Below are 17,454 nucleotides of genomic sequence, written 5' to 3'. Positions count from 1 at the left end.
CGTGTATTAACAATAGAGTTTTATTTACACTGTTCTTAATGAAAAAATTAGATCCACTCCTGATATGAGTAGGACTTTATTTTCAGCAATATTTGTGCCTTTTCCTCCATCACCTGTCGCCTCAGTAAGATCTATGGAGTATGGCCTGCATCAGATCACACTGGATGCTATAACACAGGAGGATGGGGGTGATCCCACAATCACATTACTGGAGAGCTCACTCTTATCTCCTCTGATCTTATTCTACAGATGACGTCCTTTTTACCGCAAGTTTTGAAGAAAGGTCCGATAAAGATAATCAACATTATATATGAGTAAGTACTTATTGTATATGAGTGTGATAACAGTGACACAATGATAATGACCTGGGAGGAAAATTATCATCCAGGGACATCACCACTATTAGCCACATTTGGACATTTCACATCCTAGTCTGATACTACATGAGGGATTACTGATACATTTTAGGTATTTGCTACCCATGTGTTAAACACTATAGAGGTCTTATGTCCCCTTTTCTGCTACATCAGCACAACAGGCAGAATTGGTATTGAGGTACTGTAGAGCGTCTGAGCTTTATACAACTTCATAAGGAAGAGGACGTGACACTTGTAGACCGCGGTGAACGCCAGGTGGACAAATATTACTACTTATAGCCATCAGAATGCCTGACTATGGCAGCAAATTCCTATCCGTAGGTAAAGTGCAGCTCTGCAGTACAAATTGTGGGAATATTTATAGGAAAATGTTATAATATGGCTCCGGTGATATCTCCTCAGGAGAATAACTAGTGTACGAGGGACACAAAAAACTAAGTTGGTTAGAACCTCCCATAATTGTTTGGTCTGTGCAGGAGGTACACATGTGTGACTGCAATCTAACAGCAAAGACTCACAAAAGATTTAACAGAAAATGATATTCGCTAACCTACCACAACAAGCCGACCTGTTCAGATAGGACCATATACTAAACAGACACCTGTCCAGGAGAGGAATCCAAGACAGAGGCAGTTGTGGCGCCCCTGAGGGTTCAGGCAGGGGAGGCCCAGGACAGTTTGCGCTTTTCTTACGGCCACCCATGTTGTCATGCCCTTCTTCACCGCGCCGGCGGCCATTTTGAGAGTCCATATTACAGTCTATTAATTTGGTTGTTTTGCACATTTTCCGCAATTTTAAGTCCAATAAATCTTCAGCACACAGAACCCGGTGGTACCCGGCTTCGTCATCCTGTTCGTGTCGCCAAAAATGGATCGCCCGCCAGGGCCGTGGGTTACTCGGTACTGGGCTGGTATCTCAGAGGGAAGTGTCACAGTGGCGGTGACCCGGTCCATGACCCTGGGCGTCCATGGAAAAGGGGGTAGTGTAATGGGGATAAAGTTATTGAGATGATTTGTGACGTGCCACCTGTGGTTTCTGGTCAGTTTGACCAGCGCTGCAGGGCTGCTTCTCTGGGACAGATGGTGTGGTGCAGCAATGATGTTGAAGCTCCCCACAGGTGTAGCTGTAGTCCCAGGGCAGTGTGGAAGAGGTTGGCAGATGAGGAGATAGTGAGGAGAAGGAGATGATGCAGTGTTAGGCCTGTTTCACAGTTCAGTTTTTGTCCATCAGTCAAGATCCGCCGTTTTGCAAAAAAAACGGATCCGCCATTTTGTTTGGCGGATCCGTTTTTTTCCCCATTGAGTTGCATTACCGGCGGATCTTGACGGATGGCCATCCGTTGGATCCGTTTTTTTGCGGATCCGACAAAATTTTGCCGTCCGCCGACATGCCCGAACGGAGCATGTAACGTTTTTTCGGCCGGCAGGATCCGCACTTCACACTGCGCATGCCCGAAAGTCTTCACTCAGCCGGAAATTTAACCCTAAAGTCTGTTCTGGTGGCTGGAAAAAAATTCTCTCTCTCTCTCTCTCTCTCCTCCCCGGGCTGCGGTTCCTTTAAAATTCTTCATTCATCGGATCCGTCAAAAAAACGGTCCAGTGGCATCCGTTCACATCAGTTAGCAACGGATCCGCTTTCCGCCATTTTGGCGGATTTTAACTGACACAAATAAACTGAAGTGTGAAACAGGCCTTAGGCACAGAGATGTAGCAGTGCTGAGTGGGTTGGCGCAGGAAGAAGGCAACAAAACAATGAATGCAGTTCCAGTTCTTTTACTCATGTTCTTGGCACAGACAGGTGCCCGCTTCCATGCCGCGGTCTCCAGATCAGGGGCTCAGCCAACTCCCAGGCAGATGGAATTAACCTTTCCAGCTCTCCCTTTCATGTGCCTGTTCTGAACGTCTCCTTTCTAGCACTTGTAATGAAGTACTTGTGGTTGTGTGTTAAACCCAAGTTCCTCCTTTCAGATGTTCCTTTGAACTCTACTTGTACAGCAGACAGCTGTAGCCTGCTTCGGGGACTCCTTGCTACCAAGACCCGATTCACTCACGTTGCTGTTGTGCCCCCAAGTCTTGGGTGGGAATAAAGTGGTGACAACTTCTATTCCTTCGGTGTCTGCTGCAGGACCATCAGTATCCATACAACCTTGGGTACCGGACCCCGGCCATGCACTTAGAACTTGAGGACCCTAGTCCTTAGTTCTCTTCTTCTCCTTACGTTCCGTACCAAACTATCTTTCTTCTGAAGAATCAGGCTTTCTATATCTCTTTCTTGTGCCAGCAGCTCCAGGTCACAGGAGTCTGCTGTAGCACTTCCTTCAATCCATCCCACTCAGGGGATCTCCTCTCACAGACTGACCTAGTCCTAATATTCTTCCGCAGTCTAAGCTCCACCCACCTCCCAGCACTCTTCGTGTTCCAAGCAGGGAGCCACCAAAGGTGCTTTGCTACACTACTATGTTGTGTGGGATGCAGGTGTTGGAGGCTGGTCAGGTGTTCCATCTTACCTGGAGAGTGGGATACTACACCTCAGGAGGAGGTGCAGTACTGTTGCGAGTTCATTTTCCCCTTCGTCACTGAGGTCTGGTGAACTCCCTTTTCTGGTAAAGGAAGGTAATGAGCCTGATTATCAGGCACCTGAGACTAATGATGATGACTGGCTGAGTGGAGTCACTGACTGGATATAAGGCTGCCTACGCCTTTCTGCCCTGCGGGTGATTTCTCTGTGGACTTCTAGGACACCAGTCTGATTCCTGCTCCTCTAAAGCTGAGTTTTCTGCATTGCCTTTTTGCATTTGTGTTTGGTTTTTTGTTTGCCTTGCTTTTCTGGATTCTGCCATTCCCTGCTGGAGTGAACTGAATCTCCTTTTGCCTGTTGCTCTGTCTTCAGAATATTCCTGAGTACTGACATAGTCTTTTTGAAGCCTAGCGTCTTCAGGGCCCTTTTCACTGTCAGTCTGTTGGCTCTTATTTTCATAGGGTTTTTCACGGATTGCAGACAGCAGCCTTCCTGTCCTTTCCTATCAAGTTAGCTTGGGCCCCGTCTTTGCTCAGTCTATCTTTCTGTCTGTGTTGTGTTCTTTCTTCTTGCTTCACCGTCATTATATGTGGGGGGCTGCCTTTTGCTTTGGGGTCTGCTCTGGGGCAGTTTAGATTTCCCTTTCTGTCTTTAGGCTATCTAGCTCTCCGGCTGTGATCGAGGGGTCTAGGGCATCGTAGGAACCCCCCACGGCTACTGCTAGTTGTGTTGATAGGTTCAGGGGTCTGCAATCCGATAGCTGCCAACTTCTCTGGTTTTCTGGACTTAGCTTGCATTTCTGTTTTTGCCTCCTACGGTGACTCAATCATAACATAATCACCCGCCCTACCGCAGATCCTAGGGTACTGAATAGCAGGAAAGAATTGTGTTTAAAAAAAAAAAAAAAAAAAAGAGGGTGTTTGTATATTCTTTCCTCTATATCTCTGAGGCCGTAGGGGGAATTTTTTTTTCTCTCAATGGAGATAAAACAATTGTCTGATCGTGTGGAGCAGCTCGCTGCGGAATTGTGGGGAATTTCCGCCTACCTTGCTCGTTCACATGCTGTTGAACCAAAGATCCCTATACCTGATGTATTTTTTGGGGATCGATCTAAATTTTTGAGTTTCAAAAATAATTGTAAATTATTTTTTGCCTTGAAGCCCAACTCGTCAGGGAACTCCGCGCAGCAGGTTAAAATTGTCATCTCTTTCCTGCGTGGCGATCCCCAGGATTGGGCGTTTTCTTTGAAACCAGATGATCCTATTCTGACTAATGTGAACGCATTCTTTCAAGCCTTGGGGTTGTTGTATGACGAACCTAATGCTGTTGATCAGGCTGAAAAGACCCTGTTGGCATTGAACCAGGGTCGAGATTCTGCAGAGTTGTACTGTCAAAAGTTCCGAAAGTGGGCGGTCCTTACTACCTGGAATGATAATGCCTTGGCTGCTCTCTTTCGGAAGGGTTTGTCAGAAGCTGTAAAAGATACTATGGTGGGATTTCCTGTTCCCTCTGGTCTGGACGATTCTATGTCATTAGCCATTCAGGTTGATCGGCGTTTACGTGAACGCAGGATTGCACGAGAGGTGTTGCCAACGGTTGAACAGACGTCTGAACCTATGGAATGTGATAGAGTTTTGTCTAAGGCGCAACGTCAGGAGTTCAGAAGGCGTAATAAGCTGTGCTTTTTCTGTGGAGATGCCTCGCATATAATTTCTGTTTGTCCTAAACGAGAGAAACGCTTTGCACACACGTTTTCTGTTGGTGGTGTTCAACCTAAGTTTCTTCTGGCAATTACTCTGATCTGCTCCCTGTCCACATTTTCCGCCAAGGCTTTTGTGGATTCGGGAGCAGCGCTAAACCTAATGGACTTGGATTTTGCTAAACGTTGTGGATTTCCGATGACACCTCTGCAGACGCCTATCCCTTTGAGGGGGATTGATGCTACTCCTTTGGCGAAAAATAAACCTCAGTTTTGGACCCAGGTGGTCATGCGGGTCGCCCCAGACCATCAAGAAAATTGCAGATTTTTGGTGTTGCATGGTCTGCATGATGCTGTTGTTCTGGAGTTTCCCTGGTTGCAAATTCATAATCCAGTTTTGGATTGGAAATCTGTGTCTGTGGTGAGTTGGGGTTGTCGGTGTGCCTTCAGTGAGGCTCCGGTTTTTTCCACCTCTCCTCAGTCGCATGATATTCCTGACTATTTGGCGGACTTTTATGATGTATTTAGTGAGAATGAGTCTGCGTCCTTGCCTCCTCATAGGAGTTATGACTGTGCAATTGAACTGAGCCCGGGGTGTAAATTTCCCAATGGTCGGCTCTTCAATTTATCTGTACCCGAGCACGAGGCTGTGCGGTCCTATATTAAGGAGGCGTTGGAGAAGGGTCATATTAGACCATCCTCTTCACCCTTAGGTGCCGTTTTTTTTTTTGTGGCCAAAAAGGATGGTTCTTTAAGGCCTTGTATTGATTATCGTGCCCTCAACAAAATTACTATTAAATATCAGGATCCGTTACCCCTGATTTCGGATCTATTCTCTAGAGTTAGAGGTGCTTGCTGGTTTACCAAGCTTGACCTCAGGGGGGCGTATAATCTTATCCGCATTAAGCAGGGGGATGAATGGAAGACGGCGTTTAATACTCCGGAGGGACATTTTGAGTACCTGGTGATGCCTTTTGGGCTCACTAATGCCCATTCTGTCTTCCAGTGCTTCATGAACGATATTTTCCGAGACTTTGTCGAAAAATTTTTTGATTATCTATCTGGATGATATTTTGATCTTCTCCAAAGATTGGGATTCTCATGTGGAACATATTCGGACTGTGGTCCGGATCTTGAGGGAGAATTCCCTGTATGTCAAAGGATCGAAATGCCTTTTTGGAGTACAGAGGATTTCATTTTTGGGATTTATTTTGTCTCCGTTAACTATTGAAATGGATCCGGCCAAGGTACAGGCCATTTATGATTGGGTTCAGCCCACTTCTTTGAAGACCCTCCAGAAGTTTTTGGGTTTTGCTAATTTTTATCGGAAATTTATAGCAAAATTTTCTAGTATTGCCAAGCCATTGACTGATCTGACTAAGAAGGGTGCTGATGTGTTGAATTGGTCTCCGGAGGCTGTTGCTTCCTTTCAGGAGCTGAAGCGAAGATTTACCTCCGCCCTGGTTTTGCGGCAACCTGATGTCTCACTCCCGTTCCAGGTAGAGGTGGATGCTTCTGAGATTGGTGCTGGAGCTGTTTTGTCCCAAAAGGATCCTGTAACATCTAAAATGAATCCCTGCGCTTTCTTTTCCCGAAAGTTCTCTCCATCTGAACCTAACTATGATGTGGGGAATCGGGAACTGTTGGCCATGAAATGGGCATTTGAGGAGTGGAGGCATTGGTTGGAGGGAGCTAAACATCAAGTTGTGGTCCTCACTGACCACAAGAATTTGATTTATCTTGAGTCGGCTAAACGCTTGAACCCTAGACAGGCTAGGTGGGCCTTGTTTTTTACACGTTTTGATTTTGTGGTCTCTTTTCTTCCTGGAACTAAGAATGTCAAGGCAGACGCCCTCTCTAGGAGCTTCTTTGCTGATTCTCCAGTGGTGACCAAGCCTGCTACCATCTTAGGTGAAGGGGTAGTTCTTTCTGCCATCTCGCCCGATTTGAGACGTGCTCTGGAAGAGTTCCAGGAGGACAAACCTGAGCGTTGTCCCAGTGGAAAGTTGTATGTTCCTGACCAGTGGAAGAAGAGAGTGATGTCTGAAGTTCATTGCTCGGCTTTGGCTGGTCATCCAGGTATTTTTGGTACTAGAGATCTGGTGAGTCGGTCTTTTTGGTGGCCCTCCTTATCTCGTGATGTCAGGAATTTTGTGCAGTAGTCCTGTGCGACGTGCTCCCGGTCTAAATCTTGTTCTCGCTCTAGTGGGTTGTTGATGCCTTTGCCTGTCCCCAAGAGGCCATGGACCCATATTTCAATGGATTTCATCTCTGATATGCCTGTCTCTCAAAGGATGACTGTTATTTGGGTGATTTGTGATAGGTTCTCTAAGATGGTTCATCTTGTACCACTCCCTAAGTTGCCGTCTTCCTCTGAGTTGGTGCCTCTGTTTTTGCAACAGGTGGTTCGCTTGCACGGGATACCTGAGAACATTGTATCTGACAGAGGAGTTCAGTTTGTGTCTAGATTTTGGAAAACTTTCTGTTCCAAGCTAGGAATTCAGTTGTCCTTCTCCTCCTCTTTTCACCCTCAGACCAATGGGCAGACAGAGAGAACAAACCAGACCTTGGAGTCGTATTTGAGATGTTTTATTTCCGCTGATCAGGATGACTGGGTTTCATTTTTGCCCTTGGCCGAATTTGCTTTAAATAATAGAGCTAGTTCTGCCACTTTGATGTCACCTTTTTTTTGTAACTTTGGGTTTCATCCTCGATTTTCTTCAGGGCAGGTGGAGCCTTCTGCCTGCCCAGGTGTTGACACTGTGGTGGAGAGAATGCACCAGATCTGGGACCAAGTGGTGGATAAGTTGTCTCTTTCCCAGGAAAAGGCCCAGCGGTTTTCCAATCGACATAGGACCATTGGTCCCCAGTTTAAGATTGGTGATATGGTGTGGTTATCATCAAAAAATATTGCTATGAAGGTGGCTTCTCCTAAGTTTAAGCCTAGATTTATTGGACCTTACAAGATTTTGGAGATTATTAATCCGGTCTCTTTTCGTTTGGCTCTTCCTGTCACATTTAAAATCCATAATGTGTTCCATAAGTCCTTGTTGAAGAAGTTTGTTGAACCAGTTGTTCCTGGGGTGGCACCTCCGGACCCTGTATTGGTTGAAGGTAACATGGAATATGAGGTAGAGAAAATTCTGGATTCCCGTCTGGCTAGACGGAGACTCCAGTATTTGGTTAAGTGGAAGGGTTATGGTCAGGAGGATAATTCCTGTGTCTCTGCCTCTGATATTCATGCCAAAAGATTGGTGCGTGCCTTTCATCGGGCTCACCCTGATCGCCCTGGTGGCGTGGTTGAGGGTTCAGTGACCCCTCCTCAAGGGGGAGGTACTGTTGCGAGTTCATTTTCCCCTTCGTCACTGAGGTCTGGTGAACTCCCTATTCTGGTAAAGGAAGGTAATGAGCCTGATTATCAGGCACCTGAGACTAATGATAATGACTGGCTGAGTGGAGTCACTGACTGGATATAAGGCTGCCTACGCCTTTCTGCCCTGCGGGTGATTTCTCTGTGGATTTCTAGGACACCAGTCTGATTCCTGCTCCTCTAAAGCTAAGTTTTCTGCGTTGCCTTTTTGCATTTGTGTTTGGTTTTTTGTTTGCCTTGCTTTTCTGGATTCTGCCATTCCCTGCTGGGGTGAGCTGAATCTCCTTTTGCCTGTTGCTCTGTCTTCAGAATATTCCTGAGTACTGACATAGTCTTTTTGAAGCCTAGCGTCTTCAGGGCCCTTTTCACTGTCAGTCTGTTGGCTCTTATTTTCATAGGGTTTTTCACGGATTGCAGACAGCAGCCTTCCTGTCCTTTCCTATCAAGTTAGCTTGGGCCCCGTCTTTGCTCAGTCTATCTTTCTGTCTGTGTTGTGTTCTTTCTTCTTGCTTCACCGTCATTATATGTGGGGGGCTGCCTTTTGCTTTGGCGTCTGCTCTGGGGCAGTTTAGATTTCCCTTTCTGTCTTTAGGCTATCTAGCTCTCCGGCTGTGATCGAGGGGTCTAGGGCATCGTAGGAACCCCCCACGGCTACTGCTAGTTGTGTTGATAGGTTCAGGGGTCTGCAATCCAATAGCTGCCAATTTCTCTGGTTTTCTGGACTTAGCTTGCATTTCTGTTTTTGCCTCCTACGGTGACTCAATCATAACACAGTACCTCTGTGGCGACTGAACCCTCAGGGGCGCCACATAGTCACCAATCCGAAATGTGCAATGTAAGAAAGTTACTTATCACCTCCTGAGTAAAATACATGTCAAATGCAAATCTGCAATGACTTCAATGGGAAAGATAAAGGAGCAGAATTATCAATATTAATTTTAACATAAATGTGAAGTATTGAGGTGAAAGTGTCACAGATACACCAAAAATGATAATTGTCTGTACTCTCCCTATAAAGCCTTCAATACAAACCTACCTAACCACAGAGGTGGCATCCTAATAGGAAATGCAAGATAGGTGCCCCGCTCATTGTCGCCTCTCCTTAGGGAAGGTACCCCAGACTACTAGTGTCCCTCATATTGAAGCAGGTACAAAGCCAGAGCCATCTAGTGATGGTGTAAGTCATCCATCACACTAGACACCATAAATAGACATCACCTTCCAGCAACAGGTAGAAAGACACAAGATTGTCCCCGTATGAGATGATCACAGTAAAAGATCAGGACATTTGCTTCAAAGGAGGGATATCATTCGTGAACATTCAAGGGATTAAAGATGTTCATTCCCCATAATTACCAATACATATCACCTCTAACAGCTTGATGTGTTTCCCATTTTAGAGAGCCATTCATCAGGAGGTTAGTCAAGTACGATGTCACAAAATATTGAGGACGCCACTATATATTTTTTCTTAGCCAATTGACACCTATTATCTGGCTTACTCTGTGCTAAAAAGTTGCGACTGAGGGGCGTATCTACTAACCGTATATAAGTATATAAGGGGACAATACAAATATCTCTCCGAGGATCTGTTTATACCAAGGAAGGTGATGGCCACAAGGGGGCATTCTCTGCGTCTGGAGGAGAAAAGGTTTTTCCACCAACATAGAAGAGGATTCTTTACTGTTAGGGCAGTGATAATCTGGAATTCCCTGCCTGAGGAGGTGGTGATGGCGAACTCAAGAGAGGCCTGGATGTCTTCCTGGAGCGTAACAATATTGCATCCTACAGTTATTATTAGGTTCTTTAGAAGGATGTAGATCTGGGGATTTATTCTGACGGAACATAGGCTGAACTGGATGGACAAATGGCTTTTTTCGGCCTTGCTAACTAGGTTACTATGTTAAAAACTTGCCTCAAAATTGTGAGCATATTTTTTGAAGCACAGAGCTGCAATAAGGACACATCCCCTTTCCTGCCAGGCTTCCTTGTTGATCAAGGAGATAAATGTATTTACAACACAATAAATGTGATGCAAATAAAAAAGAGGGGTTTCTTAGTGCAAAGTGAGTCAGAATTCAGCTGCATTTTATATAATAAATCTCCACTATAGTTTTTGGTATAGAAGACACTTCCCCATGAAATTATTCTCACCGTCAACTTACTCTGGCCAAATTCTACTGCCAGACACCGTATGCTGGACATTTCAGAACTTCTAACCTGACTCTTTGGTTTCGTCCTGCAGGGAAGGTTCTATAATCACCACCATGGATACAGTTTCTGAAAATGCTGCAGATACTCCTACCTCCGAACAGATGGTTGAAGCAGTGAGCGAAGGATTGAAAAACACCTCACCGCCGAATACTCTTGAGAATTTAGAGTTTGATCCTTGGAGCATTCAATCTAGAGGTAAATGTACACTGGGATTATTCTGAACTATATAATAGTCACACAACCCTCCATAAGCAAAAATATTATTCATAAAAAGAGCAGTATTATTTAAAAGTAAATAATTGATAGCAAGAAAATAACTTTCTCCAGCGTAATTTATTATAGTGAAAGAACATTATATTTTTATTGTCTATAACTTTTATATTTCTCGGACACTACTGCTAAATAGTCGTGATTTCTCACTGCTCAATAACATGAGAACATTTCCTCTCCTGTCTCTCCTGACGCTTTGCTGTTCGGTCAGGGAACTTGTTTGTTGAGCGTCTACACTTAGATCAGGACTAATGATGGGCGAGCACTAAATTGCTCTGGTGCTTGGAGCAATTTGGAATGCTCGGGTGCTCGACCCAAGCATCGAGCCCAATGTAAGTCTATGGGAAACTTGAGCATTTTTACTTCTGCCCCCCCCCCCCTTCCCGGCAGTCTGCAGATGGACTAAAAATTGCGGAAATCGAAGGGAACAGAGCTCAAATGACATGGAACGAGCATGGGGAAGACCACTGGAAGCATTTCTGACTCCCAGGTCACTGCTGTGAACAATGTTGTCAGAGTCTTACACCACTTTTACAGACTCACAATGAAACATGCAAAAATGAAACCAAAATGGATTTTCCTGGGAAATATGTTAAGGAACATCCTTTCCAGGGTAATGACTTGTATATAAGGCAAAATAAATAACCCCCCAAAAAAATGCTTGGGCTATGTTCACACATAGCATTCTTGATGCGTTTTTGAACTTTAGCATTGCTTTCAACCAAAACAAATGCATTCACTAGGAAATATCATTTTATCATTTTACAGCCTTATCTGGCCATGTGGTGTGTGACACATCATCAGACACATCCTGTTTCATTTATGAAGGAGGTACTCTGAAAGTCACAAAATCTATTTTTATAGGGCCATCAGGCAGCCCTCACTATTCTTAGAGAGCCATCAGCCGGCTATGCTTTGTTGTTACCATTATTAAACAGTGGGTCTCTTATACTGTTATTGCGTATAAAATGAATGCAAGACCTGCCCCAAATTTGGATGCACCACAATACCCCTTTGAAGAGACATACAGGAGGGTATACTGAAAGCAATCATCCCATTATTAGGATGTTGGTACTCTCATACTGTTTGCCTATGCAGTAAATACAAGACCTGTCCCAATTTTGGACGCACCCCAATAACCCTTTGAACAGATGTACAGGAGGTCCTCCTAAAAGCAATGTTCCCATTATTAGGAAGTGGTTCTCCCATACTATTTGACTATGCATTGAATGCAAGGCCTGTCAAAAATTTGGACCTACTCCAATGCCACTTGGAAGAGATGTAGAGGTCAGAGGGCCTCCTGAAAAAAATGTTCCTATTATTAGGAAGTGGGTTTCCCATACTGTTTTCCTATGCAGTGAAAACAAGGGCTGCCAAAAATTTGGAGGCACTCCAATGCCCCTTGGAAGAGACGTGGAGGATGGCCTCATTACAAAATGTTCCCATTAGAAAGGAGTGGGTCTCCAATACTTTTAATGCCCATGCAGTAAGTGTATGGGCTTACAAACATTTACCCCTGGGAGGTATACATGAACAGACTGTATACTAATTTTTTTTTTTGCGTCCATCATAAACACCCGTTTAAAAAATTATGTGGGTGTTGCATCACGGACCACGGTTACCCTGGTGATATGGTGGTGGAGGATGAGGACAACAGCAAATAGCCAAAATCAGGAAGTGTATACCCATGTGTGGATGTGAAGAGGTGCATGGGAATAGACCTCCCAAAAAAAGACACAGATTTTGACTTTATGGTACGCTGCTATCAATCGGTGGTGTTGAGAAGTCTGTCCCAATCCAGCCATTGTTCATTTTTATTAGCATTTTCAGTTGATAGGCGTATGCGCTTATCAGTTATAATTCCACCAGCGGCACTAAACCCCCCCTGACAAAACGCTAGCAGCAGGGCAGGCCAGGACCTCCAAGGCGTAGAGAGCCAATTCATGCCACATATCCAGCTTGGACATCCAATAATTATAAGGCACATATGAATCACGGAGGGCGTTGGTACAGTCAGCAAGGTACTCCCTCAGCGTCTTCCCAAACTTTGCACTCCTTGTGAGAGTACCCCGCACCTCAGGGCCTGTGTGATGGGAGGGACTGAGAAAACTCTCCCAGAACATTGACAGTCTTCCCCTGTCTCTGCTGGATTGGAGTTGTCTCTCTCACCTGTGACCTCAGCGTTTTCAGATGGGAATTTTTTAAATAATTCCGCAACAACGGTCTTCTGGTACTGCCCCATTTTAATTGACCTGTCCACCTCAGGAATAAGGGAGATAAAGTTCTCCTTGTAGCTTGGGTCTAGAAATGTCACCAACTAGTAATGACTGTCACCCAAAATTTTGTTAATGCGAGAGTCACGGAAAAGGCAGTGTAACATAAACTCAGCCAAGCGTGCCAGACTGCTAACAGGCAAGACTTCCATGTCCTCACCAAGAGGACGACTGACCATGCTCTTCTCCTCCTCCTCCTCCCTGTCCTCAGGCCATCCATGATGAACAGACGGTATGACAGTTGTGGAGGTAGTACCGTCTATAGCGCATAAAATTAGCTCCTGTTCTTCCTCCTCCTCCTCTTTGTCATTGTCACCCAATACATGTCGAGATGAGATGAGGCTGTGTGTAATCACCCTGTACTGATCCTTCTCCTTCTCATCATGCACCGCCTGCATTGCATCCTCGTTAATTGTGATCAGAGAGCGTTTCACAAGTCAGAGAAGCGGGATGGTGATGCTAATTATGGCGTCATTGCTGCTCACCATCTTGGTGGAGCCCTCAAAGTTTTGGAGGATGGTACATATGTCTGACATCCATGTCCACTCCTGAGGTCTTATGTGTGGAGTCTGAACTGAACTGAATGGTGGTAGTCAACAACTGTCCTCTTCTGCTCACAAATACTTCCCAACATCTGAAGTGTAGAATTCGAATGCGTGGGGACATCACACACCAGTCGGTGAGGCAGAAGCTGCAAATGCTGCTGAAGCATGGCAAGGGCGGCAGAAGCTGTAGCTGACTTTCTAAAATGGGCACACAGGAGGCGTACTTTGACAAGCAGATCCGGCCGCTATGGGTAGGTTTTGAGAGACCGCTGAACCACGAGGTTAAGCACATGGGACATACATGGTGCGTGTGTGAGCTCGCATTGCCTCAGAGCCGCCACCAGGTTCCAGCCATTGTCACACACGACAATGCCTGGCTGTAGGTTCAGCGGTGTCAGCCACAGATCTGCCTGCTCTTTCAGAACTGTCCACAACTCTTCAGCATTGTGCGGTTTGTTGCCTAAGCATATTAGCTTCAGCACAGCCTGTTGCCGCTTGGCTGAGGCAGTGCTGCAGTTCTTCCAGCTTGTGACTGATGTGGTCATTTCGGAGATGGAGGCTGAAGAGGAGGAGGTGGAGGAGGAGGTGCAGGCGCTGTAGACTGTGGGGGCAAGCCTGATTGAGCGAGAGCCCGCAATCCTCGGCGTCGGGAGGACGTGTTCCATTCCAAGAGACATGAAGGAGGAACAGCATCCAGTCCAGGTGTCAGCTGAATTTACATGCTTTAGTGTTCCATCCCAAGGTCCAACTGGGTCCCGGCTTCCACTATGTTAACCCAGTGTGCTATCAGCGAGATGTATCGTCCCTGCCCACAAGCACTTGTCCTCGTGTCTGTGGTTAGGTGGACTTTCCTAATAACTGCATTGTTGAAGGCACAGCTAATGTTGTGGGACATGTGCTTGTGTAATGCAGGGATGGCACACCGGGTAGAAATAGTGGCAGCTGGGGACCGAGTACCGAGGGACGGCTGCTGCCATCAGGTTGCGGAAAGCTTCCGTCTCGATGAGCCAAAAAAAGACAACATTTCGAGCGCAAGCAGTCACGAAATGTGTGAATTTAGTACTGTTGCCTGTGGGGCGTTGGCTGCATATTTGCGCTTGCGTTCCGAGGACTGGGGTATGGACAACTGAATGCTGAGATGGAACAAGGACGTGGCCGTTCTTGATGATGGTGCTAGTTGAGTGTGTGCAACAACAGGTGCAGGGCAGGAGGCTTCTTCGCATGCACTATGAACAGGGGATTGGCTTGCACACACAACAGCGGAAGAAGCAGTGGTGTCACCCGCAGACACTGTTCCTGGACCCTGGGGTTCGGCCCACAAAGTCAGGTGCTTTGCTACCATGTGCCTGATCATGCTGGTGGTGGTCAGGCTGGTAGTTTTACTACTCCTGCTGATGCTGGCATGGCAGGTGGTGCAAATGGCCTTTTTGGGGTAATCAGCAGAGTTTTTGAAAAACAATCAGACTCGGTAAGACCTAACAGTTGTACTGGGAACTTCCATCGTGTTGGTGTTATGGGGAATGGTTGCCCGCCTACTGTCTGCGGCCACCATACTGCTTCTTCCTGCCTGTTGGGGTGCTATGCCTCCCTCCCCCTGTGTGCTGCTGTCCTCGCTCTGCATGCCCTACTGCCAGGTTGTGTCAGTTCCTATATCATCCACCACCTCATCTTCCACTTCCACATCCTGGTCCTCCTCCTGACTTTATGGCAATTGTTTCATCATTGTCCACCTCCTGTGACACTTTCCCACCGTCCCCTTTGTGTGACCGTAGCTGCTCAAATATTTGGGCATCGCTACATGCGATCTCCTCTTGCCCCGCTTCAAGTGGGCTGGGCGAGAGGCCCGAATCTATAAATGGAAAAGTGAGCAGCTCTTCGGAGTCTCCAAGTTTGGGATCAGTTGTCTCCGGGCACTCGGCATGGTGGGAGGAAGGAGGATCAGGGTGAGGAATATGCGGCCCAGATTCACGGCTACTAAGACTTGACCGTGTGAAAGAATGGTTGGTGGTGGTAAACTGACTGGAAGCATTATCCGCTGTCCAACCAACAACCTTTTGACACTGCTCTGGGTTCAATAGTGGTGTGCTGCTGCGGTGCCCTAGTAATTGGGACAGAAAATTCGGGCGAGAAGATGTGGGTGTTTGTTGTGGCACAATTACAGCTTGCCCTCGGCCTCGGCCTCTGCATGCACCATCACTACAGTTTCCGGTGCCTTGACACGCGCCTTGCCCATTTTAAATGAAGGACAATATTTTCCAGGTTCACTACAAATGTCTGAATTTGGAGCGAACTTATATGTGATCTGTGTGACAACAAACCACAGTTTGAAATATCTGGCTTGTAGGTAACCATTTCTTTTATCAGAAAACTGGTGTCAATGACTTGACTAAGACACTGCAAAAAAAATTAAATGGAGGCCTGAAATGGCACAATTTTAAGCGCACTGATATGTGATCCATGTGACCGACAAACCCCACTTGAAAATATCTGGCCTGTAGGTAACTATTTTTTTTTTCAGCAAACTGGCATCAATAACTTGGCTGACACAGTAAAAAGAATTAAATGGAGGCTTCAAATGGCACAATTTTTTAGTGCACTGATAAGTTATCCGTGTGACAGACAAACCCCACTTGAAAATATCTGGATTTTTAGCGCTGTAATATGGAAAAGATCTGACTGTATTCTGCAGTCCCAACCAGCAAATGGAGCAGAAAAAGGTGTTCTTTGGATTGCTTTTTCAGCAAGTCATCAGGATTCAGATCCCAAAAAAATATTCCTGGCCCCTGATACCTGGGGCTATGTCTACAAATATCTGTAATAGGTAGCAGCAGCACACAGAATCGGAATGGACCCTCTTGTTATATGCACTGCAGTCTGCCACATACATTACATTGCCTAGCACTAATATCTATGCAGCTATTAGTCTTCAGAAGGACTGTTAGTTGATATGGATATGTGTCTGATATTGTGGTATACCTACAAAAACACACAAGTAAATCTCTCCCTAGCTCAGCAGCAACTCTCCTTACACCGCCTGATTCTGGAGTTGACTGTGACGAGCATGGCGGTGCCAGGTCTGGTATAGACCTGATGATGCTGTGCGGCAAGCCAATCACTAATGCCACAACCAACATGGCTGCGGCATTACAGTGTGTGGCAGACAATCCCTGCATGTTCATTTGCTCTCTAAAAAATGCCAAACATGCAGAGTGGGGACCCGAGCTCCCGCCAAGCAACCCCGGAAATACTCGCCGAGCAGCTCGATCAGTGAGATGCTCAGGCGATCGCTGAGTAGCGACGAGCATGCTCGCTCATCACTAATCAGGATGTGATCTTCATACGATTTAGGAGACGTGGAGGTGCAGGGCTCACGGACCTCTCCCTCTATCACATAACGTCCTTATGGTTTTGCATGTTGGGTTTAATTCATAATAAAGACTGCACCGTTCCTTTAAAAAAAAATCTAGGTGACCTCTATCAAAAAATGAAACTTGTTGAAATACTGTGAAAAACTAAGGAATTAGTTCTATCTTTTAATTTATCCCAAAAACCTCACACCAGGGTCCTGGCTGAATTAGATAGGAGCTTCATCCCACGTATTTCCATCATATTAAATTAGTTTAATTTTGCAGAAACCTTCTCCTCCAGGGGCAGGATACCTACACAGTAGCTCTAGGCATTCATCATTATCTTCAAGGTGATGACTTAACCCCTTCCAACACATTGATATAACTGTACATCTAGACTGAAAGTAGTCTACTTCAATGATGTAAAGAATTATGTATCTGGGATGGCGCAGGTACTGGAGTTGTGCCTGTGCTATCTGCAGCAGAGACCGCCTATAAACAGCTGAGCTCCTGATGCATGTGCCGAGAGCGGACTTAGCTCTCATCCCAGCAATTTAATAATTCAGATGCCACTCTCAATAGTGCTACTGTGCAGTGACTCTCCGGCGCCTGCGCAGAAACAGGATAAAGACACTGCCCATAGAAGGGCGGTTAAGGTACCAATAACCGCGCAAGTGCATGGTGTATGCACAGGATTACAGCAACGCAACTGCACGTCACAAGGCAGTGTGACATGTATGGGAGTGATGAAGAGAGGAGGTAGAGATTTCTTCAAGGCACCGCATGCCCCGGAGCCTGGAAAAAATCATTAACATAAAAGTGCTTTTCTTAATATCTACACC

At 45.9% G+C, this 17,454-nt stretch overlaps 1 protein-coding gene across 1 annotated transcript in view; it reads left to right on the top strand.

Moving 5' to 3' along the window:
- LOC141048686 (uncharacterized) overlaps positions 1-17,454 on the top strand; it is a 75,734-nt gene that overhangs the window by 39,171 nt on the left and 19,109 nt on the right. The window contains exons 9-10 of the mRNA XM_073544525.1: positions 250-314; positions 10,209-10,372. Coding sequence (XP_073400626.1) covers positions 250-314; positions 10,209-10,372 — 229 coding nt within the window. The remainder of the gene's footprint in view (positions 1-249; positions 315-10,208; positions 10,373-17,454) is intronic.

This window comes from Dendrobates tinctorius, unplaced genomic scaffold, assembly GCF_039654945.1.
Source record: "Dendrobates tinctorius isolate UK_male_01 unplaced genomic scaffold, ASM3965494v1 ptg000138l, whole genome shotgun sequence".
Taxonomy (NCBI): domain Eukaryota; kingdom Metazoa; phylum Chordata; class Amphibia; order Anura; family Dendrobatidae; genus Dendrobates; species Dendrobates tinctorius.
Note: the sequence above shows the minus strand (reverse complement) of the source record. Positions and strands in the feature narration are given on the sequence as shown.